The sequence below is a fragment of the Piliocolobus tephrosceles genome, chromosome 3 (assembly GCF_002776525.5).
Source record: "Piliocolobus tephrosceles isolate RC106 chromosome 3, ASM277652v3, whole genome shotgun sequence".
Classification (NCBI taxonomy): Eukaryota; Metazoa; Chordata; class Mammalia; order Primates; family Cercopithecidae; genus Piliocolobus; species Piliocolobus tephrosceles.
The window spans coordinates 131,222,843-131,246,353 of NC_045436.1; the positions used below are offsets into that span (position 1 = coordinate 131,222,843).

Below are 23,511 nucleotides of genomic sequence, written 5' to 3' on the forward strand. Positions count from 1 at the left end.
TTTGTTACATACCACTTGGGGAAAATTATTAAGTAAAATTAGCTTATACCACTAAATATCTATTTTTATATAGATAAGAGTTACACTAACAATAAAGATTTCATTTCAGTCCTTATTAGTAATTATTAGATGGTTAGTTATTTTCACCTATCATGGCAGCTTGGAGAAGAAATATAGTTCATATTATTTCTGCCTTAGTTTTGCCACAGATTAAATGTAAAGAGAAGCGGAACTGGTGTGTTTAATTCAACTCAGCACTTTCTATCAGGGATGAAATAGTGTCAATTACATGCACTGCAGTTGTTTTAAAGCAAACTGAAACATAAAATATACTCAATTTAATTAAAGCATAAAAACAAAATGAGGTATCAATAGTAAAAGAGTGAGAACAGCAGTATTGGTATGGTAATCTTATTTATGTATCTTGATTTACTGCATCCAAAATTGTGTGGGTTTTAAACAGTCATTAATGGGAATCCAGTTAAAATAGAGCAACAAAGAAGAGAAAGAAAACAATTTAAATGAATGACATTTTTCCTTTTTGCATTTTGCCATCTTCTAAAGGAGGGACAATTAAAATTTTAAATCAGTTTTTAATCAAAGTTTAGTGGTGTAATATTTAATTGAAAACAACACCAGATGTTCTTTATCAAAACACCTTTCATAATGGCTAAATCAAGGCTTGGGAAGTTATTTAGTGAGATAGTTGTTGGTCTGTGAATACAGCGGCAATTCCATAGGTACTTGTAACACTAAAAGACACAGGTTTCGAGGCTAGCCAGGGTTGTGTTTGCTGCTTTCTGCTTCTCATATCTCTCCTTGTGTGGTCCAAGCAAAAATGGTGCTTTGGTGCTTTGGTTAAATTAAAATAACTCCATTTTAAAATAACTATTTTGTAAAAATAATTAAATCATTACTGATCAATAGACTTTGAGTTAATCAAAAGGGAAACTATCCAAGTGAGCCTACTCTAATCACATGAACCCTTTGAAGCACAGTTTTCTCTGGGTAGTGGCAGAAGAGGACGTCAGAGAGATCCGAAGCACTAGAAAGACTCAATATGCCATTGCTGGCTTTGAAGATGGAGGGGCCAAGTGCAAGGAGGACACCAAACTTCAAAGTCTAAAACCAATAGATGAACCCCAGGAATAAGTGCCCTGGAGAATGGCATCCTGTTTGAGCCAGAGAATAAAATTTTATTGATAAGATATAGGCTGGGTGTGGTGGCTCACACCTGTAATCCCAGCACTATGGGAGGCTGAGGTGGGTGAATTTCTTGAGTTCAGGAGTTCAAGACCAGCCTGGGCAACATGGCAAAAACAGGTCTCTACAAAAAATTAGCTGGGCATGGTGGTGCACGCCTGTAGTCCCAGCTCCTTGGGAGGCTGAGGCAGGAGGATCACATGAGCCCAGGAGGTGAGCACTAGAATGAGCCAAGATCATGCCACTACACCCTAGCCTTGGTGACAGAATGAGATTCTTTCTCAAAAAAAAAAAAAAAAAAGATATACAGCATAGATAACAAACTGTATGGTTCACAAGCAAACAAAAACAAGCAAGGGAAATCCTAGAGCTCAGTTTCAGCAAAGAGTTAATTTGAGAAAACAATATTTGACAACTGTGGTGGGCAGAACTCTAAACTGACCACCCAAGATTTCCTGCCCTAATCTCCAGGACTATGAATAGGATGTGATATCATGTCTGTGACTATGTTACATTACCTGGCAAAAGAGATTTTGCAAAAATAATCACATTATTACTGATCAATAGACTTTGAATTCACCAAAAGGGAAATGATCCAAGTAAGTCTACTCTAATCATATGAACCCTTTGAAAGCACAATTTTCTCTGGGTAGCAGCAGAAGAGGAAGTCAGAGAGATGTGAAGCACTAGAAAGACTGAATATGCCATTGCTGGCTTCGAAGATGGAGGGGCCATGTGCAAGGAGGACCAGAGAGCTGTCCAACAACATCCAGCAAGAAAGCAGGGAACTCAGTCCTACAACCACAAGGAACTGAATTCTGCTGAAAATCTGAATGATCTCAGAAATGAATTCTTCCCCAGAGCCACCAAATAAAAGCCCAACCCAGCCCACATTCTCATTTCGACCTAAGCAGAGAACCCAGTCAAGCCTACAAGCTGCAAACTTTGTAGTGATTTGTTAAGCAAGAACAGAAAACTAATAAAACTGTCATTCCTTCCATTATTACGGCCAGAATGACAAGGAATTTCGAAAGCATCTGTTGGCTTTTCTTATCATGGTTCTGCTTGATCAAATTCCTACAACCTCCCTGATACTCACCATAAAACTAACAATACTTTATTTTCCTGGAAGAAAAATTAGTAAGAATCTATGAATATTAAGCAAGTTACATTGAAATCTGCAGACATTTTCTCCAAAAAGACAAATGCTGCAACAGGTAGAACATGAAGTGCTTGTGAGATTCCTAAGAGACACTCATCTCCCAAAAAATTGGGCCAGTCAGCTGTTTAATGTTGTTCCTGTAGAGCAAAGGCAGACTTGCCATAAACCTGCTTCAAAAGGGGTGATTAAATGCAGACTGGATATTGATAACTGCTATCACTTCTGCTCCATGGAAGATAATAAAGATGGATAAAACAGCCCTATCCCAGCCCGTTGGAATCAGCCCCTGTTTGTGAGCAGAACCAACGTGGACATAGGTCCACTTTGCCCTTTAAAGTGAAGGACCAGAACTACTTTTGAAAAACAAAAAAGTATATCTTACCATCAGAGGGCTTGGATTAGTCAGCATTCTCCAAAGAAATAGAACCAATAGGAGAGATACAGTTGGAGACAAGAGAGAGATAGAGATGGAGATAGAGATAGAGACAGAGAGGACAATTGGCTTATTAGGACAATTGGCTCATATGATTATGGAGGCCAAGAAGTTCCATGATATGCTGTCTGCAAGCAAGAGACCCAGAAAAAATGGTGGCATAATGTAGTCAGAGTCCAAAGACCAGAGGACCAGGGGAGGGAGCTGATGGCAAAACTGAAGCAGAAGGTATGAAAACCTGGAAGAGGTTGGACAGCAGGTGGGAAGGGGGTGCAGTAATCAGTTTAAGTCCCAGAGTCCAAAGGTCCAAGAACTAGGCACTCCATTGTCCAAAGGCCAGATGGATATCCCAGCTCAAAGACAGAGAAAAAGAGAATTCACCTTTCCTCTGCCTCTTTGTTCTATTTTATCCCTCAGGGGACTGGATGATGCCCACCCATATTAGCAAGAAAGATCTTCTGTACTCAGTCTACTCATACAAATGCTAATCTCTTCCAGAAACAGCCTTATAGACACCCAGAAATAGTGCTTTACCAGCTGTCTTGGCATCTCTTAGCTCAATCAAGTTGACACATAAAATTAACCATCACAGGGCTAAAACTAGTGTGGTTAGTATTCAAATATTATTTACTATTCTTTGAGATAGAGAATTTAAAAAGCAGTCAAGGCTGGGTGCAGTGGCTGACACCCGTAATCCCAGCACTTTGGGAGGCCAGGGTGGGTGGATCATGAGGTCAGGAGTTCAAGACCGGGGTAGCCAACATGATGAAACTCCGTTTCTACTAAAAATACAAAAATTAGCCAGATATGGTGGCATGCACCTGTAAACAGCTACTCAGGAGGCTGAGGCAGGAGAAATCCCTTGAACCCCAGGAGGTGGAGGTTGCAGTGAGCTGAGATCGTGCCATTACACTCTAGCCTAGGTGACATAGCAAGACTCTGTCACATAAAAAAAAATGCAGTCAAAAAACCCTTTGACTTATTGCTTATTTTAAAAGAACAAGAAAGGAGAATTTCCAAATCTCAAGAAGTCCTGAAGCAGCAACCATGAAACTCTCCATGAAGAACCCCATGGGCACACAGGAGGCTGCACTCTTCAAGAGGTACTATCCTCCCACAGACTCCCCGTTAGCGGACGCACAGAGGTCCAGCTTGAAAGTCTTTGCAAGTTGGGCTGGAAGGACCAGCCCTACACAAACAAGTTTCCACTATGAAAGTTGATGGAATCAAAATTGAGTCACTTGTGTTAAAAACCATAACAAAAGAAGCCAGAGAAGGCCATGAAAAGAAGGTTATCACAACAAACGCCTAATAACAGGAACTATCACCAAAGATTCTGCAAAAATCACAGCCTTGCACAAAGACCATCACAATCTAGGACATCTGCCCAGCAGGTTTGTCCAACCCTGAACTGGCACCACCCTTGTTATTGATCTTTATAACCCAGGATAATTATCTCAAAACAACTATGCAACCCTCTCATTTTCCTTTAAAAGCCATTGTCTTCTTTTACTTTCCTGAATACACACATAGTTCACATGTATTCCTATTGGCACGTGTGTTCCTATTGCAATGCCTGTTCCCAAATAAATATTATTTCTTTTAGATGGCATGTCTCTGTTATTTAAGTTGACACCACTTTTTCTCAGTCATCATTTTAACTTTATCAGATAGCGTTCACATAGGGTTGTTTTTAAAAAGTTTGTTTTGACCTTATAAAGCTATTGAAAGATTTTCAAACTTAAGTCCGACATTAGGTATCTCTAATATTCCAAGTGTTGCCTGCAAAGTAATTCAGTCCTAGGAGGAACCAAGAGAACTACTCACTCTCTCCCCACCCAAAAGCCTGAGTCCCTCCAAAAATATGGGAGGGATCAAGTGGAGGAGCAAAGGAAAAGGAAAATAAAACTATATAATTCTCCTCAACTTAGCAAGAGAGCAAGGGAAGTTGCAAGGAGTAATTATTTTATTCTATTAGTCAATTTTAACAAAATCATTGGTTAATAATCCTGTAAAAACATTCAGGAAAGCACAGGAAATAATTCAATCAACATATTTATTGAGGGTTTGTTATATACCAAGCACTGCTCCATTCAATCTCCCCACAACCTCATGAGATGGGTAATACTATTACTCAATGTTACAGATAAAACTGAGGCACAAGGAGATTAAGTAACTTACCCAAGGTCATATAGCTAATAAGTGCTAGAAACTGGAATAAGAGAAGAAAGGAATAAAAAACAAAGTCTGAAGAATGAATGGTAACTGAGATGTCTTAGGCAACAGAGAGCTAATCAGTGGAAGATGTGCAGAGAAATCATTCATGCATTCATTGACTCATGCACCTATTGAGCTGAGTGCTGGAGATACAGCAATAGTAAATCAGTTTTTAAGGCTAGTCATTGTCCTTGAGATCTGGTGGTTATATACAGTGCAGTAAAGCTAAAATGGAGAATGCACTAAGTGAGGGGATTGAGAGACCTCTGTGAGACCTGAGGGTTAGAAAGACTCTTCCAGCACAGACCAGTGTCTGCCCTGAGATGTGGAGGATGAGGAAGGATGCTCCAGGGGTCAGAGTAGATGGCCTTAGCCCTTTGGAAAGGGTTTTTTCTTCCCATGGGCACTGGATGCTTTTTAAATAGACCCCAAAAGAAGAGAACATGACTCTGACAGCCAAATTCCAAGTGAATCCAGTCACAGAGTTTATTTTTCCTCCTACCCTAAAAGCCCTCAGAGAAAAACGAAAGGGCTTGGCAAAGGCAATGGGTGGCCAGATAGACTGGGAAAGGCCTGAACCTAGGATGCGAGGGGCTCACTGGGAGGAATAAAGCTCTATGGGATGAGCCCGCTACAGCAGTGGGAAAGAGAGCTCAGCCTGGCATGTTGACATGTTTGTGGAGAATACAACAGGAACAAGTGAAAGCAGTCCAAGACAGCAACCAAACGCAGAGCGGCTCAGAGAGAGGGAGCTGCACTTCCTGGGCAGACACTGAGCAGACGTCTACGCAGAGAGGAGTGGCGTCAGACAGGATTGTAGACTTGGCTGGAACTCAATAGCAAGACAACTCCCAGGAGGGAAGTGGGCAGAGGAGGCAAGACTGTAGTCCTAAAGAAAACAGAGGCTTGGGATGAGGTAAAGGCTCAGTCTTTCCAGGGAACTCCAGAAACAAGAAATCACATGTGAGACATCTAAAGAGGACAGCTTTTCTGGGAGACGGAAAGTCATTCAACTTGGCACATCAGGAGGTCAAAGACAGGGGTCAAGTGAGGCACACAGAGGGCAGGTTGGTAATGACTTTATGAAGAATCATAAGAAGTCTGGCATTCCTCTCATTAAACGGGGGGTGGTAGGTCAATGATATTTATCTGAGTATAAACCCTCGATTGACCAGAGCTGCTGCAAGAGGCCCAGATTAAGAATTCTGTGTGTTCGAATTGGTTTGGTACATTTATACCTAGGAACGCTTTTTTATTTTTTTGAGACAGAATCTCACTCTGTCTCCCAGGCTGGAGTGCAATGGTGTCATCTCGGCTCGCCGCAATCTCCAACTCCAGGGTTCAAGCAATTCTCCTGCCTCAGCCTCTCATGTAGCTGGGACTACAGGTGCATGCCACCACACCCGGCTAATTTTTGTATTTTTAGTAGAGACAGGGTTTCACCATGTTGACAAAGCTGGTCTCGAACTCCTGACCTCAGGTGATCCACCTGCCTTGGCCTCCCAAAGTGCTGGGATTACAGGTGTGAGCCACTGCGCCCAGCCTTATGCCTGAGAATAGCTTCTATTCAGTCCCCAATTATCCTCTTCTTGCAAGCACAACTGGTATAGAATTACATTAAGAATGTGACCCGAAAAGATTTAGCAAGATGAGTTCCAAGAGGCACACTAAGCTGGAAAGTGTTGCTTTCTTGCATTAAGCCAATTTTCCTAAACTTCTGGATGTCCATCTTTTCATTTCAATGACTAAAGAGATAGGAGGTTTTCCTACACAGGCATCATTGCCACCACATAGCCCCTCCTAAACCTCTCAATGAAGATCTACCAGGATAACAGGACTTTTAGTTGGGTCTACTTCTGACCCTTTGAGGCCATGCAAGCCCCCACTACACTCCTCAGCTGTGTACTAACCTGCCCCATTCCTTCCTGAAACCAGGAACCACACACAGAATGCTAGAGATTTTACTGCAGGCCAAAGACACTCATTCCTTCCTCTTGAAGTTATATCTTCTCTCCTGTCTCTTGAATATCTCATTCCCAAATCACTTGCCCTGCTGTAAGAAAGTCACAGGGAACCTGCCGTGCTACTGAAGACCTTGGCATTCAAGCCGATCACCATCTCTACTGTGTCACATGGTCTCCCAGGCCCCAATTTTATGTAACATGAGGACAAATATTTAACCTTTGAACCTTAGGGAAGACCTAAAAATGCTACTTCTCAATAAGGCATGGGAATATACTCAACAAGAATCAAAAAGAAGAGGGACTTAAAGTTTTCCAGGATTTCCTCTATTGTGACACATCCACATTTCTCTTTTAAAGCAAGCATTATTAATAAGCAGTTGTTATGAGAAGACACTACAGAGGGAAGTGGGTTAGCATTAAGGAAGTTGGATCTGAAGCTTGACAGCTATAGACTTTGACAATATTGAAATTCACTTGTTATTCACCTAAGAGGCTGACATCAGCCAGGTAGCTGCACTGCAAAGGCAGATAAAGCAACATCTATGTCATTCATATGATCAGTGACTCTTTCTTAAAAAGGTGAATCTTCAGCATCAGTGAAAGGAATGTTGTTACTCTAACATCTTAGCAAGCTAAAACAAAATTTAAAAACTAGCATCCGTGAAATAAACGTTGTTAACATCTTAACATCCCAGCTGATCATCTGTTCAAAAGGAAAGGAATCAATGCTTTCAGGATAAATATCCTCCTAAACATTCAAAAACATCCAAGAAACTCCTTCCTGGGCACAAAGTTTTATTCATAGTGAAGTCTGTGAAGGAACCACTGAAAATATTTTATTTCCCTGATTTGACTTTCTCCCAAGCTCCTTTCCACGATGAGGAGACATTTTTATTTTTTATTTGTCTACTTTGCCAAGGTGAATTATGAAATTGGCCCACTGGGAGATTAATACGGGGCACTGCATCATTTGCCACCAAATGATCATATCATTTCCCCCATAACAAAAGAAGGATGAAGCCTAATTATGGAATAACCCAAAGACATTTTTTTCTACTTGTTGTCACAAAAAGAAATGCTCTCTAATTTATTTTACAAGGAAATGTAAATGTAAAAGTCTGTGTTAATGCAAAGTTAACATGTTAAGAGTGAATTTTAAGACAGGAAATGAGGCTCTGATGGGTTTAAAAGCCTCTCTTGATATATGCATTATAGTCAGGATCATAGTTTAAAATCTAAATTTTTTTGCAACTGTGTATATTTGGAAGTTGGCTATTATTCCGTTACCTCAAATATTCCTGATGTGAAAGGCAGTTAAATAATAGAGCAGAACACAAGACTGACCACACAAAAAATCTTCCTTGATGATTTCTGGGGTTTCTTCAGATATTTCTGTGCCCCCGATGACTTAGGATCAGGGCTAATGGATCCAGAGTCACCTGGCTTTAAATGACCTCTAGCAAGTCCTTCAAGTTCTGTGTCTCTAATATTGAATTTTACAGGCTATTAATGCCTTTTCAATTATATCATTAGCTATTTTCCTGCATGGCAGTACCTCTTTTAAGAGATGAGATGCAGAATACTGATAAGAAATCAGTTTCTTTCCTTTATTACACAGTGAGATGTTATCATTGAGAGACTTTACCTCAAGGGCTTACTCTCAGCCAAATGCCCTGCAATGTCTCCAATACAATGTGATATGATCACTAGGGAGCCCCCACTCCTTCCTCTCCAGAACTGTCCATAAAGGGCAGACTTGATTTGTAAAGAACGAGTCCAAAATCAAGCTCATCCTCTTCCCCCAACACAAACCTGCTGTGGCAGAGACTGGCACCTAGTCTCCCATGGGAGAAATGTTGGGGTTTCTCTTGACTTTCCTCCGGTGAGTTTCTTTACAAGACCTGTATATTCAACTTCTTTAAGATCTCTTGTCCATTTCTTCACCTCTATTTTGGGTAACGATATGTCCCTATTGTCCAGGACAGTCTTGATTTATGCCCATTGTCCCAGCATAATCATGAACACTGCTCCCTTTCACTCACAAGAGTCCAAGTATAGACAACTGATACTGTCTCACAAAAAAAAAAAAAACAATTGAACCAGAATGCTCCTCAATGCTACATGTCCCTACCACAAGCACCACAAGCCCCACACACCATTCCTGCAGGCCCCCACGCACACACACATATGAACAGGCTTGGGGTGATAGCCTACTGGAGACAGCAGAAGGTTTTTCCTCCCCTTAATCCCTATCCCCCAACTCCTAAGAAGACAAGGGTAATGGAGCCAAGAGATCTGTGATGTTTGCAAGAAAAAGAGACAAGCATTCCATTGTCCAATTAGATGTCTCCTGAATAGGCAGGTTGGTGTCTGGCCCTGTGCTGACTGGACACAGAGGGACGTCACAGGGGCAGGCTGCACAGCACCATGGGTTTCCCACAGATATCAAGAAGCTTGCCAGACTGAGTAGTCTTAGAGATACTCCACCAAGAAGGGTGCCCACCAGGTACAAGGACCCATTGGCAATGGGTTTGGGAGTGTCCTGTGGGCTGGGGGAATATTGAGCTCAAGTAGTGTAGAAGAGAGGGGGGCATATATATCTTGCGCCCTTCAGCCAAAGATCACAGGAATGCACCTGTATTGAGTAAGTTGAGTTTATCACTCACTGTGGCAAGGAGGATAGACACCATAGGGAACTATGGGGGTCTCAGTAAGGGGGTGTTAGAAAGATTCTGTTACAGGATTTGGACTTTGGTTGAGTAATTTAGGGGAAGGTCTAAGGAAGCAGGAGATTGCTACGGATTGGGTGCTGTCAGAAAGCAGGAATGATTCTTTTTAAACATTTAAAAACAATTTTAATTGACAAAACATTGTGTATATTTACAGTGTACATGATGTTTTGATATATGCATGTATTGTGGAATGACTGGATTAAGCTAATTAGCATATCCTTTACCTGACATACTTATCATTTTTGAGGCAAGAACTTTTAAAATCTACTCTCTGTCAAGCATAAAGGCTCACACCTGTAATCCCAGCACTCTGGGAGGCCAAGGCGGGCGGATCACGACGAGGTCAAGAGTTCAAGACCAGCCTGACCAACATGGTGAAACCCAGTCTCTACTAAAAATATAAAAATTAGCTGGGCGTGGTGGCATGCGCCTGTAATCCTAGCTACTCAGGAGGCTGAGGCAGGAGAATCGCTTGAACCTGGGAGGTGGAGGCTGCAGTGAGCTGAGATCACACCACTGCACTCCAGCCTGGGCAACAGAGCGAGACTCCATCTCGAAAAAAAGAAAAGAAATGAAAATTCAACACCACTTCATGATAAAAACACTCAATAAGCAGAATAGAAAGGAATTTCCTCAACCTGGTAAGACTGTCTATGAAATGCCCACAGCTAACACCATACTTAATGGTGAAAAACTAACAACTTTCCCTCTAAGTTGAGCACTGGGACAAGGGTGTCCACTCACCTCTTCTATTCAACATTATACTGGAGGTTCTAACCAGGGCAATTATGCAAGAAAAAGAAACGAAAGGCACCAATTAAACAGGAAGAAGTAAAAGTATCTCCATCTCCACATCCAGCCTCTCCACCTCTCTAAAACTGAAGCTGGACAGGTGACAATATCTGTTATTGGAAGGGTGGAGTTGTCAACTTGCTCTTTAAAGGCTCCATTCACCTGCCTTCTTTTTAACATCTCTTCTTGTTTTCAGGTCCTCCTTGACTGGCGCTGTCACAGAGCTCGGGTTCCCCTTTCAGTGACCAGAAACTTGCTTGTTTTCTTTGCTTGCTGGGCAGTGAGGAGGTTCCTCAAAGGGACTCTGCTGTGGCACATGTTTGCATTCTCACTGTTGGCTCTGATGCAGGACTTTCACACACTGTGGGTGACAGCTCTTAGTGTACAGCTGCTGCCACTGCCCACCCGCATGCCCTACACACACACACACACACACACACACACACAGACACACACACACACACACACAGAGTTTGTAGAGCCTGAGGGCTCCTTCGGGCTTCAGAGATAAGCACATTTATTGGCTGTCTTCCCTTCCTGCTTGCTCACCTGCCTGCCCCAACCCTCAATCTGTGTGTCCTGATGTGACCTACTTGCACTGGAATCCTTGTCTCACAGTAAGCTTCTGGAGAATCCAGAACTATTACAGATGGTCATACTAGATCATGGAACCAATTTAGGGGCTCCTGACCAGTGAATTAAATGAAATCAGGGCCAGGGGTGGTAACTCACACCTGTTAATCCCAACACTTTCGGAGGCCGAGGCAGGTGGATCACTTGAGGTCAGGAGTTCGAGACCAGCCTGGGCAACATGTTGAAACCCTGTCTCTAGTAAAATACAAAAATTAGCCGGGCATGATGGTGCATGCTTGTAATCCCAGCTACTTGGAAGGTTGAGGCAGAAGGATTGTTTGAAGCCGCGAGGCAGAGGTTGCAGTGAGCCAAAATCTCACCACTGCACTCCAGACTAGGCAACACAGAGAGACTTCATCAAAAAAAAAAAAAAGAAAGAAAGAAAGAAAGAAGACAGAAAAGAAAGCAAGCAAGAAGAGAAAGAAAGAAATTAAATACAACAGAAAACAAAGTGAACTCTGCATGTGTTTCCTTTTCAGGAAAACAAACGGGTCATGTAAACTGCATCTCTTAGGACGGAAAAAAGACAAAAATATTTGGGAAAATTCTGCTCTAAAGATTTTTCATTGTTTTTTAAACAACTGTCAGGTCAACATATGACCTTTGAGGGGAAAAAATGCTCCACTTGTCTATAATACACTAAGGAGAGGCCAAAAAGCAGTGCTAGATTTTTCTGGATTGGAGGACGTTTCTCCCCTCTCCACCCCCCGATTTTGTGGTCACTTAATGTTCAAAAAGTTTGCAATAATTATCCTTGTAAGAGTCTGTTGAGAATGAGTTCTTTACATTGCTGATAGGATTATGAACTGAACTGCTGGCTTTCAGTCAGCAACCCTGTAAATCCCTGGATTTATGCTAAGAAAAAAGAACACAAAAGAACCACAATGTGACATGCAGAATATTGCACGCTGCAGTGTTACACATTCAGTTAAAAAGTGAAAGCAACTTCCATGTCTGCATTGGAGAGGCCAATGTTCCTGGGAAGAGAGGCTTTCAAGTTGAGTTTACAGAGCACTTCGCAGAAAGACTGAGGAAGAGTCCATCGTTTATATCAAAAACCTCCTGGAATGCTGGTGAAGACTGGGAACGCTTTGGGTGCCTCCGTGGCAGCTCCAACGAGGAAGGAGCTGGGACCCCTGCTCCTCTCAGCTGCTTTCTCTTCTCCCCAGAGGCTTGCTGGAGGGCGAGCAGTTCAGCAAGAACTCAAAACAAGGGCACAGCTCTCACGGATTCCAGAACTCACTGAAAACGGCTCAGCACAAAAAAAAGCACAGTTTTGTTGAATGCCACTGGGAGGCGAAGCGGGGAGGGAGGTGCAGGCAGTTAGGAGGTTCCATTTGTCCTTTTAGTGCCTGACACCCAAGACCACAGCGGGCCTGTGGCCAACGGGGATTAAAAAATCCACATGTGGGGGTTTTTAACAGCTTGTTCTTAAGAGAGCTTCCCAAACCACAGCGTAATGAGCACTCAGGTGTCTCAGGCCCAGGGAGAGTTTAATAGATGAAACCCTGGATCGTCTGGAAGCCGTGGTTGTTAAGAAGTTTAAATATATTGACCGGAAACGGGGAGAAAACAGAGTGGAGGAGCCGCTCGCACTGCGAGGCGATCCCTGAGGGCTCGGGGCAGAGGACTGGGGACCGAGGAGGAGCTGGCGGGGTGAGCTCTGCGAAGCGGCCGTGAGACCGAGCGCCCATGGGCCGGTCACGCCGGGTGACCGCTCACCCCCACCCCCCCACTCTAGCAGGAGTGCGCGCGCAGGCCCCGCAGGCCCGGGAGGGCAGCACGGGCGGGGCCCCCGCGCTCTCACCGCCCGGGGGTGTGGTTCCCGCTGCTGGGCCGGGCGGGGCGGCGGGTTTAAGGCGCAGGCCGTCCCGACCCGGCTCACTAGCGCCCTTGCAGCTGCCACCGCACCCTGCCATGGAGCGGCCGTCGCTACATGCCCTGCTCCTCGGCGCCGCCGGGCTGCTGCTCCTGCTCCTGCCCCTCTCCTCTTCCTCCTCTTCGGACACCTGCGGCCCCTGCGAGCCGGCCGCCTGCCCGCCCCTGCCCCCGCTGGGCTGCCTGCTGGGCGAGACCCGCGACGCGTGCGGCTGCTGCCCGATGTGCGCCCGCGGCGAGGGCGAGCCGTGCGGGGGCGGCGGCGCCGGCAGGGGGTACTGCGCGCCGGGCATGGAGTGCGTGAAGAGCCGCAAGAGGCGGAAGGGTAAAGCCGGGGCAGCAGCCGGCGGCCCGGGGGTAAGCGGCGTGTGCGTGTGCAAGAGCCGCTACCCGGTGTGCGGCAGCGATGGCACCACCTACCCAAGCGGCTGCCAGCTGCGCGCCGCCAGCCAGAGGGCCGAGAGCCGCGGGGAGAAGGCCATCACCCAGGTCAGCAAGGGCACCTGCGAGCAAGGTGGGCACGAGCGCTTCCCTCTCCAACCCTGACCCGCTCGGCCCAGAGAAGGGCACATCCGACGGGGCGTCCGCGGCGGCCTCGCCCCGTGCTATTCACCTCGATTCCCCCGCGGGCATCCAAGGAGCCAGATGGGAGGGAAAGAGTTGGCAACTGCAGAATGCCAGGAGGGGTGGGCGACGCCCTCCCTTCTCTTTTTTGGTGGTTTTGAGAGTTTGGTGCGTGCGTCAAGAAAGTGAGAACTCACAGGGCTGGGTGTATACGTAGAAAAGATTTTCCGAGACCTCAGACTTCCCCATACCCAAAGCGCAGCCAACTCGTGCTAACATCTGTCCCTTTCTTGTCATTTTCTTTCTTGGCTTGGAGATGTAGAGAGAGGTGAAGTCAAGAGATGGGGGAAAGCAGTTTGACAATGAAATATAAAGTAAGGACTTACAGACAGATTTTTTTTTTTGAAGACAGGATCTTGCTCTGTCGCCCAGGGTAGAGTGCAGTGGCATGATCTCGGCCCACTGCAACCTCTGCCTCCTGGACTCAAGCGATCCTTCTGCCTCAGCCTCCCAAGTAGCTGGGACTACAAGCCTGTGCCACCACGCCTGGTTAATTTTTGTATTTTTTTTGTAGAGACGGAGTTTCACTATGTTGCCAAGGCTGGTCTCGAACTCCTGAGCTCAAGTAATCCCGGCCTGCTGGGATTACAGGCATAAACCACCGTGCTCAGCCCTGATTTCTTAGTATTGAAGAAAATAGTCCACTTTCTAAAAATTAAAGGTTCTCAGACAGTAATCTAGCTAATTATTTGTGGGCAAAAATAAAATACAAACTCTTTGAAGAAAGTTTTTGTGATGCACTTTGTTGTCAACCTTCTGATCATTTTGTTTTCCCTTCCTGTTTCTTTGATTTGTATTGTTTTGCATAATTTGTCCCCAGGATGCACTGTTCAGAAATGTCTTTGAGATTATGTTTGATTGTTTATTTTATTCCAAGCAAGTCCAAGCTTGAAAATAGGCCGGGTGTGGTGACTGATGCCTGTAATCCCAGCACTTTGGGAGGCCAAGGTGGGCGGATCACGAGGTCAGGAGTTTGAGACCAGCCTGACCAACATGGTGAAACCCCATCTGTACTAAAAAACAAAAATATAAAAATTAGCTGGGTGTGGTGGTGCACACCTGTAATCCCAGCTACTCAGGAGGCTGAGGCAGGAGAATGCTTGAATCTGGGAGGCGGAGATTACAGTGAGCCAAGATCATACTCCAGCCTGGGCAACAGAGAGAGACTCCATCTCAAAAATAAAAAAAGAAAGAAAGTAATAAGAAAATAAAGTCTGGACTTGTAAACACACACACACAGACACACACACACACACACACAGAAATTTTAACTCTAATGCCTGAAATAACATTTTCCATTGGCAGTATTTTCAAGGGAAAGTCAGACATTTAATGTTGGCAGCTCCTGATCTCAGCCAAGGTAGAAAAGGGAGAGGAGGCAGAAGCTCTTGCTTCTTTAACACAGTTCAGACTTTCTCCAGAATTTCCAAATTCTTTCTTTAGAGCTTTTCCGCAAAGTCCACAAACTAATAGATTGTATGTCATCAATTTCCAAGTTCACTATTGAAAGCCTTAAATTGTGTAACTCACTATTAAATATTTATAGTATCATCACCTTAAACTTAGAAAATTGCAATCCAAAATAATCTGCATATGTTTCCAATAGAAACAGTTACGTGTTACTTTGGATCTCATTTGTCAGTCACATCATGAAAAGATAAATGTGCATTATTTAAGAATTTATTCCAAATATTGAGATTTTCCTATAAACATTACAGTGGGGAACTTTCTCCATAGTTTTTTCAAAATGACAGATACTTGCTTTATCAGAGCAGAAGATTAGCTTGGTGATTGTTCAAGTGTTGTCAATTTCTAGTTTATACTTAATATTCCTTTTTCTCATCTGCTACTTACATCTCCAAACACTCACACAGTCTGATTATAAAATATTGAGACCGTCATATAGAACCAGTTTCATAACCTCATTACCACGTCCACCCAGCTCAGTGCGTCTCCACGCTGCAAACCCTTTGAGGGTTCCGGCCCGGCTTTTCTTTATATTTGGGGAAATGTTTGAGAAAACAGCGTCTGAAACTGGAAACCTTGACTTAAATTAGCCATTTCTTCTCATCCTAAATTGAGAGAGATGAGGTCTAAATGGCAGAGACAATTTATAGGAGAATGCCAAAGACAGCAGAAGAGAATGGGAAGCCTTTCCCACAGCAGAACCTTTCCACTGCAGAGACCATACAGTGATCCCTATCGCGTCCCCTAAATATTTCTTCTGACACCTGAATGGGTTTTGACAATCATAGAAAGCAAACTGGACAGACTGCCATTTACTTCTGTGCCATTTCATACTGGGGCATTGCACAGAATAGGAAATGCATTGTCTAGGTTCCTCTAGACCTCTAGGTTCCTTTCTATTCTCAGAAGAAACTTGAGTTATGCTTGAGTATAACTTGAGTAGGGGCCAGGTAGGGGCAGCATTGTGGGATTCAGCCACAATGGTGTGATTCAATCTGCCTTCTGGTCTTTTGGTCCCATTTAACATGCATTTACTGAGCAGCTAACTTGAGTCAGCACGGTACTAGGTGCTATATACCAGGAATGTACAAAACAGATTTGATGTTGCTGATTAAGAAAGTATCTGTACAAGTTACAAACTCACCTCCCAGAGCACTTGCCCTGGAGCCCTGGAGCTTGCCCCAGTCTTCATCCTTTTGTAAGATCACCACTTACCCACCTGGGAAGAGATCTTGGTCTGCTTGTTTTCCATACCTCTCTGGTAGAAGGCAAAGCGATCTGCTTGAAAATATGTCTGAAAGATAATCACCAAATAATTTCGAATCTTGGAACTGTCATTATGAATTTACTGCCATTAGATTGTATTGAGGTCCCTGAAGTCATAGGTAACCAGATGGGGGAATTTGAAGATTCCATTTAATTAAAAGAAGTTGATACAAAGAAGCTAAGTATATAATAAAATTTCATAGTTGGAAGAGAACATGATACTTCTTTATTCCAATTACTGGTTATACCTGTTGTTCATAGTCTTTTAAATCTGAGCTCTTTGGCAATCCCATTTCAGCAGCTTTGGTCTCATTAGGTACCATCCTTTCTCCCTCAGAATTAATTTTCACTTCTGTAATCAGAATGTCACTCTTAAGGGTCTCCCTTCTTAGTACCTTTAGGACCAAGTTCAAACTACCTAGCAGGACATAACAGGCCCTTCATGATATAACTCCATTCTATTTTGACCTCTCTAACCTCCTTTATGCACTAGCCACAGTAAATATCTGCTATTCACACTTCAGCACATATGTCTCTATGCTTTCATGCCTCTGTAGATGTTGTGCCTTCTGCCTGCAACACCTCCCACCTCCACACAGACCACAATCGCACCCTCCTTCACTTCCTTTCCATCCTTTGAACTCTTACCTGTGATCCTTTTGTAGTTCATAAGCATGATGATTGAGTGTTCATACACATGTGTGAGGTATGTCACCCCAAACCTTTTATGACATTGGCACATTACCTGTCTGACATGAAAGAAAAAAAATAATGAAAATTTGAAAAATGAGCTCTTACCTAGCCTTCAAGGATCAGCTCTGTCACTTTCTCTGTGAAGTATTCTGACTTTCCCCCACCCCAAAATGATGTATCTGTTCTTCTAGGACTATGCATCCAGCCATTGTTTCAACTAATATTTATTCCACGTGTATTGTGTATCATATATAAGAGGCAGTATAGCAGAGAAGTTAAGATGAGGAGCTGTCAAGCCAGACTCCCTTGGTGTGAATCTTGACCACTTACTAACTATAGCCTTGAGCAAGTTATTTGACCTGTCTGCTCAAGGTCTTGCTCTCTTGTAAGACAGGGATTATAACCATTATCTGTCTCATAGGGTTGTCATGAAGATTAAATGTCATGAATATTATCCATAGAAAGCATTCGATGAACGTTAATTGTTGTCATTATTCAACATGAAAGTAAGCTCCAGGTGGGAAGGGAGATTTTGCTCCCTCATATAGAGAGACCCAAGGACCTAGATAAGTGCATGGTATGTAGCATGTGCTTTAAACACATGTCTAATGCATGAATCAATGAATGAATCAACCTGTGAATTGGCTAGGCACTCTCCTAATCTCAGGGTAAGTAACCTTGAAGAAGATACACAGAAACAAGGAAATATATTTTCACACAATGTGTATATGCTGTGAAGGGCATACATCAGAGAACTAGGACAGAGACTCCAGATGAATGAGCAGTATTAAGTGAGATGAGTAGAGCCATGCTAAGAACCCTTGGGAGGATTTCAGCAAAGGGAACAGCAGGGCCTTGGGCCCTGAGTGGAGAACAAGTTAGCTTGTATAGACCTTCGCCAACTGCCACAGAAGGACTCTTTGAATGTCTGTCTTCCCCACTAGACTGTAAGCATTGTAAAAGAGGGATTTCATCTTATAACTCCTTATAAACACAGTGTCTGGCTAATAGTTGGGCATATCATAAATATTTGTTGATTAACAAAGAAATTCTCTGCACCTTCCTGTTTGGAAATGCAGGGAGGCCCCTCTCCCGCCTGTCTGCTCTCTTTCCTCCTGGCACCTTCTGCCTTCCTAAAGTCTAGGCCAGGAAATTCATCTGACATTGACTTGCCTTCCCTTCTGTCATCAGCAATCCTGAACCCTAACGTTGGATGGTAACTTTTCCCCCCAAATCCCAACTTTTCCACATCCCCTTGCTGAGTAGAATTAGGTCCAGAGCTATAGAAACTGTTCTGTAAATGGAAAACACTTCAGTATAGATTTTGATTTTTCAGGAACTCATTTTATTTGATGAGTTTTAAACTTCCATTCTTTGAGATGCTCATTTTAGATTCATTAGACTCATTTCTTATGTTGATAATATATCATTTAAATGCCCATGTTCTACTACTATCCTTCAGTAAATTTATGAACTTCTTTGAAAGTTGAAACAAAGGGGTTTCAAATTAAATGAAGTCATTAATTGTCTGGTTTATCTTGGAGGAGTACAAGTCAGTGTAATATCATTAAACTAACACAGCAGTACCATGAGGACTGTCGAGAGCCAGAGGAGGGGACCCGGGTTCGTGGAGGGAAAGCCAGGAATCACTTAGTGAAAGAATGATGTCCTGACTGAGACAGGGATAAGAAGGAACTGGCTGGAGAAGAGCTAGTATAGAGGTTGTGGTAGAGTTAGAAGGGAGATGAGAAGAAAACACTATATATATACAATAGAATACTAATTCAGCCTTTAAAAAGAAGGAAATTTTGTCATTTGCCACAACATGAGGGGACCTGAAAGACATTATATTAAGTGAAAAAAGCCAGGCACAGAAAGATAAATGCTATGTGATCTCACTTATATGTGGAATCGAAAAATAGTCAAACCCATAGAAGCAGAAAATAGAACAGCAGTTACCAGACATGGGGTTGGGAGGAGGGGACAGCATTGGCAAGATGTTGGTGAAAGGACACACAATTTTGGTTAGAGAGGAGACATAAGCTCAAGAGATCTCTTGTCCCTCATGGTGATTATAATGAATAACAATATGTTATATACCTGAAAATTGCCAGCCTGGGCAATATAGTGAGACCTCGTCTCTATAAAAAAAACAAAAAATTAGCTGGTCGTGGTGGTGCACACCTGTAGTCCCAAATACTTGGGAGGCTGAGGCGGGAGGATTACTTGAGCCCAAGAGGTCAAATCCGCAGTGAGCCATGATCATACCACTGCACTCCAGCCTGGGTAACAGAGCAAGACCCTGCCAAAAAAAAAAAGAATTTCTAAGATAGTAGACTTTAAATGTTGTTACCACACACACAAAAAAAGTATGTGAGGTAATGCATAAGTTAAATAGCCTGATTTAGCCATTCCAAACATCGTGTTGTATATCATATATATACAATTTTCAGTTATCAGTTAAAACAATTTTTTAAGAGAAAGGAGATAACCAGAGCATAGCCAGCAGAAGGACTCACATGTGGTTTGGTGGGATTGCCTGGGGAGAAAGAGGCAGCTGGCCGTGTGAAAGAGCCCAGTGATAGGGGAGGGCCTGTGACCCCTTAAGGAGCTGAGACGCTGTCACAGAGCAGTGGGAGCCGCTGAGTGATGGAGCTGGATTTGTGCTTTTAGAAAAGCTTTGTTGGCTACTGTTGGGAGAGTGGATTGGAAGGGGGCGAGACAACAGTCAGAGACTCCCATAAGGAAGCTGTTACTGTAATCACAACAACAGATGCCTACACTCCTTCCCAAGACCTGTTTCCCTCTCAGATCTTAGAAGCGCTGTCAAATCCGGGTTCCCAGCCTGCCATGGCAAGCTGCTTCCTGCTTGGGAGTGAAAAGCCCTTGAGGAGCTTTTTCTTATTCAGTGACTGCTCATTAAGTGCCCTCACCTCACTTGCCTTATTAGCCAGTCCTGCCTCCAAATTACTACCACTTGCTCCTTTCAGGAGTCTCTTCCCCCTAAAGTCCCTATTACCCTTTCTCTCCGCTTTCAGATCAGAAACAGAAAAAGTCACATTCCCTAAGAGCCTGCCCCAGTCCAATAGAAATGCTTTAAATTTTTTTCTGACCTCAGCTGCCCTTCTTGAGCACAGAAATTTCTAGAATATTGAGTGAATCCACTGGTTCTTTATTATCACTTTGTCCAGTTTCAATCTCTGCATTTTAGGAAAGATTTGAAAAACTGAAGGACAGAAAGTGGGGTCTTAGAGGACTTAGGATTCTTTCAGAGGAAAGTAAAGAACAAGTTAATGTGTCTTCATCGTTTGGGAATTAGTTATTAAATCGAAGGTGCCTGACAAATTGCTCTCTTAATACAGTTCTTCAGGAGGACGGCATTAAAAGGCCTGGAATTAAATAGCCACAAGGCACGTTTAGATGACACGATGGAAGAACTTTCCAGTAAAAACTGTTGAATAGGATACTGTGTTCAGGCAGAAGTCAGGAGACTCTCTTTAGGAGAGCTGAGAAATAACTTGAAGGGGAGGGGGCCACATCTGGGGGAGGATTTTATAATTTTTAAATCTCTTAAACTATACAGCTTTGACCTGGAATTATTAAAATGATTAAGCTAAGCAGGCATTTGTTAACATCCTGAAATATGATTTCCATCCTGTCCCTAGAGCCTGTCCTCGGGGTCCACTGTACACTGGACTTCTAGAAGAAACTGCCTTATAAGGCTGTCTTGGATAGTTCAGTGACAGAATACCCTTGAATGGAGTCCAAGGCCAGCTAGCCTTCACTGATTCAAATTCCTCCCCACAGTGGATGAGATTATGATGCTTCCTTTACCTCAAGCCATCCATACCCCACAAACAATCTGACCTCATCTGTGTTTTTCATTGTTAGGCAAATAACATCTTGTTTTTAGCAGCTGGGGAACCCTGAATTATCATCAAAAGAATTTTTAAGCCAGGGAATATGAGTATAACCTTTTTTTGAAATGTAAGAGTGGCACAATTAGAAAGCTTTGAAATGGAAGGAGACTTAGGTATATATGAATTAATAAGCTCACTTATTTAAAGCAATTTCAAAGATTTCCCAGTGAGTCTTTTACTCTTATGTGGGGGTAGTGGTGGAGGACTAGAAATGTCCAAGGGAAGCTTCCCCCAGCTTGTCATATATGACTTTTCCAGGTCAATCAAGACCCTCTCCTCCACCAGGCCTCTGAGAGAAAATGAGATCAGAAGAAAAAAGCCAGGATGATAATGAGGGGGGAAAAAAGTTTGTTTATTTTTTTTTAACTTAAAATTGATTGTGTTAAATAGTTGATCTCTGTTTTATCCCAAGTTGGATTAATGGCAAAATGATTTGGCCCTTTTGAAAAAAGCTAATGTGTTGAATTGCCTTTACTGTTTTACAGAGGAGAGCAGGTCAAGGTTAATTAGAAACAGCTGGAGCTAACAATAAGCCTCACCCCCATCAATGTCCCTACCAGGAGAGGGTTACCAGGGAGAGGAGCAGTCCAGGGTATCCAGGGAGGAGCTGCTGGTACCAAAAGCAGGCCAGAGTTGCAGAGAAGTTTTGTGTCTGAAAAATAAGAAAGGTTCATTTCAGGTGAAACAGACCTAGGAACCCTGTGTTGACAAAGCCCCATTCATATGTTATGAAGTTCCCACAATAAAGAGCACTGACAAGGCCAAGGCCAACCCAACAGGTTCAAAATAGGCTTGGCCACTGTGAAAAAACAGCCCCCTCAGAACTTCAGGAGAATGTATATAACAAATGGAGGTACAATTTCATACCTTCACAGGATTATTGAGAAGGTCAAATTACATAACAGATATGAAAGTACTGTGTAAACTATGTGGACTGTGTGGCACCAAATAACTGTAAAGAATTATTAACTAGACTGTAAATGCCGTGGGGGCAAGGAATACATCTGCATCATGCCTCGTAGTGAGTGGTAATGACAACAGGTATTTGTGAAGTACTCGACAGTTTGCTAAGGGCTTCTGTGGATTTTCCTCATTTGCTACTCATAGGAACAACCCTGGAAGGTAAGGGGAATTATTGTCCCAAATTCCAAATAAAGACACTGCAGGTCAGACATCACACAGGTGGTAAATAGCAATTCTGGTACTTACTTTAGGTATTCTACTCTAACCTTGCGATTCAAAGTGTGGTACGTAGACAAGCAGCATCGACTCTCTGTGCTACCTTTCTTTTTTATAAACTCAGAATTATTTAAAAATAAGTTTCTAAGAAAAGAGATTCAGAAGAGTCAAACCCTTGGGTGTGAAAAAGTTTTAGGAAGACTTTCCTGAATTTATTTTGCCTGTATTTTATTTTTCATGAATGAGCAAGGGGGATATATGATATATTTGTGTCTAAGTAGATCTAAAAGAGCTGTTTCATTAGCATAAAATAAACATTCTGTATGATAACAAAGTTTATATCAGAGTTGAGATGGCTTTTTATGGTACATATAGTGTGCCTTCTAAAAAATGTCATATTCAGTGAAAGACGGTATTTCTTAAAATGAATGAATGTCTCTGAGGTAGCTAACATTAGTCCTTCTATGGCCAGATTAGAAGTCTTAGAGCCTGGTCAGGCACAGTGGCTCTTGTTTGTAATCCCAGTACTTTGGGAGGCCAAGGTGAGAGGATCTCTTGAGCTCAGGAGTTCAAGACCAGCCTGGGCAACATAGTGAGATCTCATCTCTACTAAAAATAAAAATAAAATTGTTAATTAGCCAGGCATGGTGGGAAGCACCTGTAGTCACAGCTACTCAGGAGGTTAAAGTGAGAGGGTCGCTCTAGCGCAGACATCAAGCTATGATGGTGCCATTGCACTCCAGCCTAGATGACACGGTGAGACCCTGTCTCAAAAAAAAAAACAAAAAAGAAATAAGAAATCTTAGAGCCTGGCAGGGCACCGTGGCTCATGCCTGTAATCCCACTGCTTTGGGAGGCTGATGCAGAGGATCTCTTGAGACCAGGAGTTCAAGACCAACCCTGGCAGCATAGCATGAGACGCTGTCTCTACCAAAAAAAGAATTAAAATATTAGCTGGGCTTGGTGGTGTGCCTGTTGTCCTAGCTACCTGGGAGGCTGAGGTGTGAGGATCACTTTCAGCCCAGGAGGTCAAGGCTGCAGTCAGCTATGATTGTGCCACTGCACTCCAGCCTGGACGACAGAAGGAGACCCTGTCTCATAAAATAGAAAAACCTTGGAGCCCAACCCTTCAGTTGCAATCCAGAGGCTCTTGAAGGATCAGCAGGTGTGCTAGGGCTGCTGGCACGAATATTAGTCCAAGAAAGACCTCTTGGAGCATAATGTTTGCATGTGCTGTTTGATCATTTTCCAGGCCTTTCTAGTAACTCTGAGTAGGGTAGAGGAAAAGAATCACTAAGATAACTGTCAACATGCTCAAGTATTCACTTTCACCTGAGGTTTAACCCTG

General features: G+C 43.2%; 1 protein-coding gene, 1 long non-coding RNA gene and 1 other non-coding gene across 3 annotated transcripts in view; 2 read left to right on the forward strand and 1 right to left on the reverse strand.

Moving 5' to 3' along the window:
• Positions 1 to 13,643, reverse strand: part of LOC111526479 — a 94,042-nt gene extending 80,399 nt beyond the window's left edge. Inside the window, exon 1 of the long non-coding RNA XR_002726374.1 lies at positions 13,435 to 13,643. This is a non-coding gene — a long non-coding RNA (uncharacterized LOC111526479). The remainder of the gene's footprint in view (positions 1 to 13,434) is intronic.
• The window catches only part of IGFBP7 (insulin like growth factor binding protein 7), a 76,941-nt gene continuing 66,343 nt past the window's right edge, over positions 12,914 to 23,511 (forward strand). The window contains exon 1 of the mRNA XM_023192211.1: positions 12,914 to 13,528. Within this exon, the coding sequence (XP_023047979.1) occupies positions 13,054 to 13,528 (475 nt within the window). The 5' untranslated portion in view covers positions 12,914 to 13,053. The remainder of the gene's footprint in view (positions 13,529 to 23,511) is intronic.
• LOC111526504 lies at positions 17,025 to 17,126 on the forward strand. The gene has a single exon (XR_002726382.1). It is a non-coding gene; the product is annotated as a small nucleolar RNA U13 (small nucleolar RNA).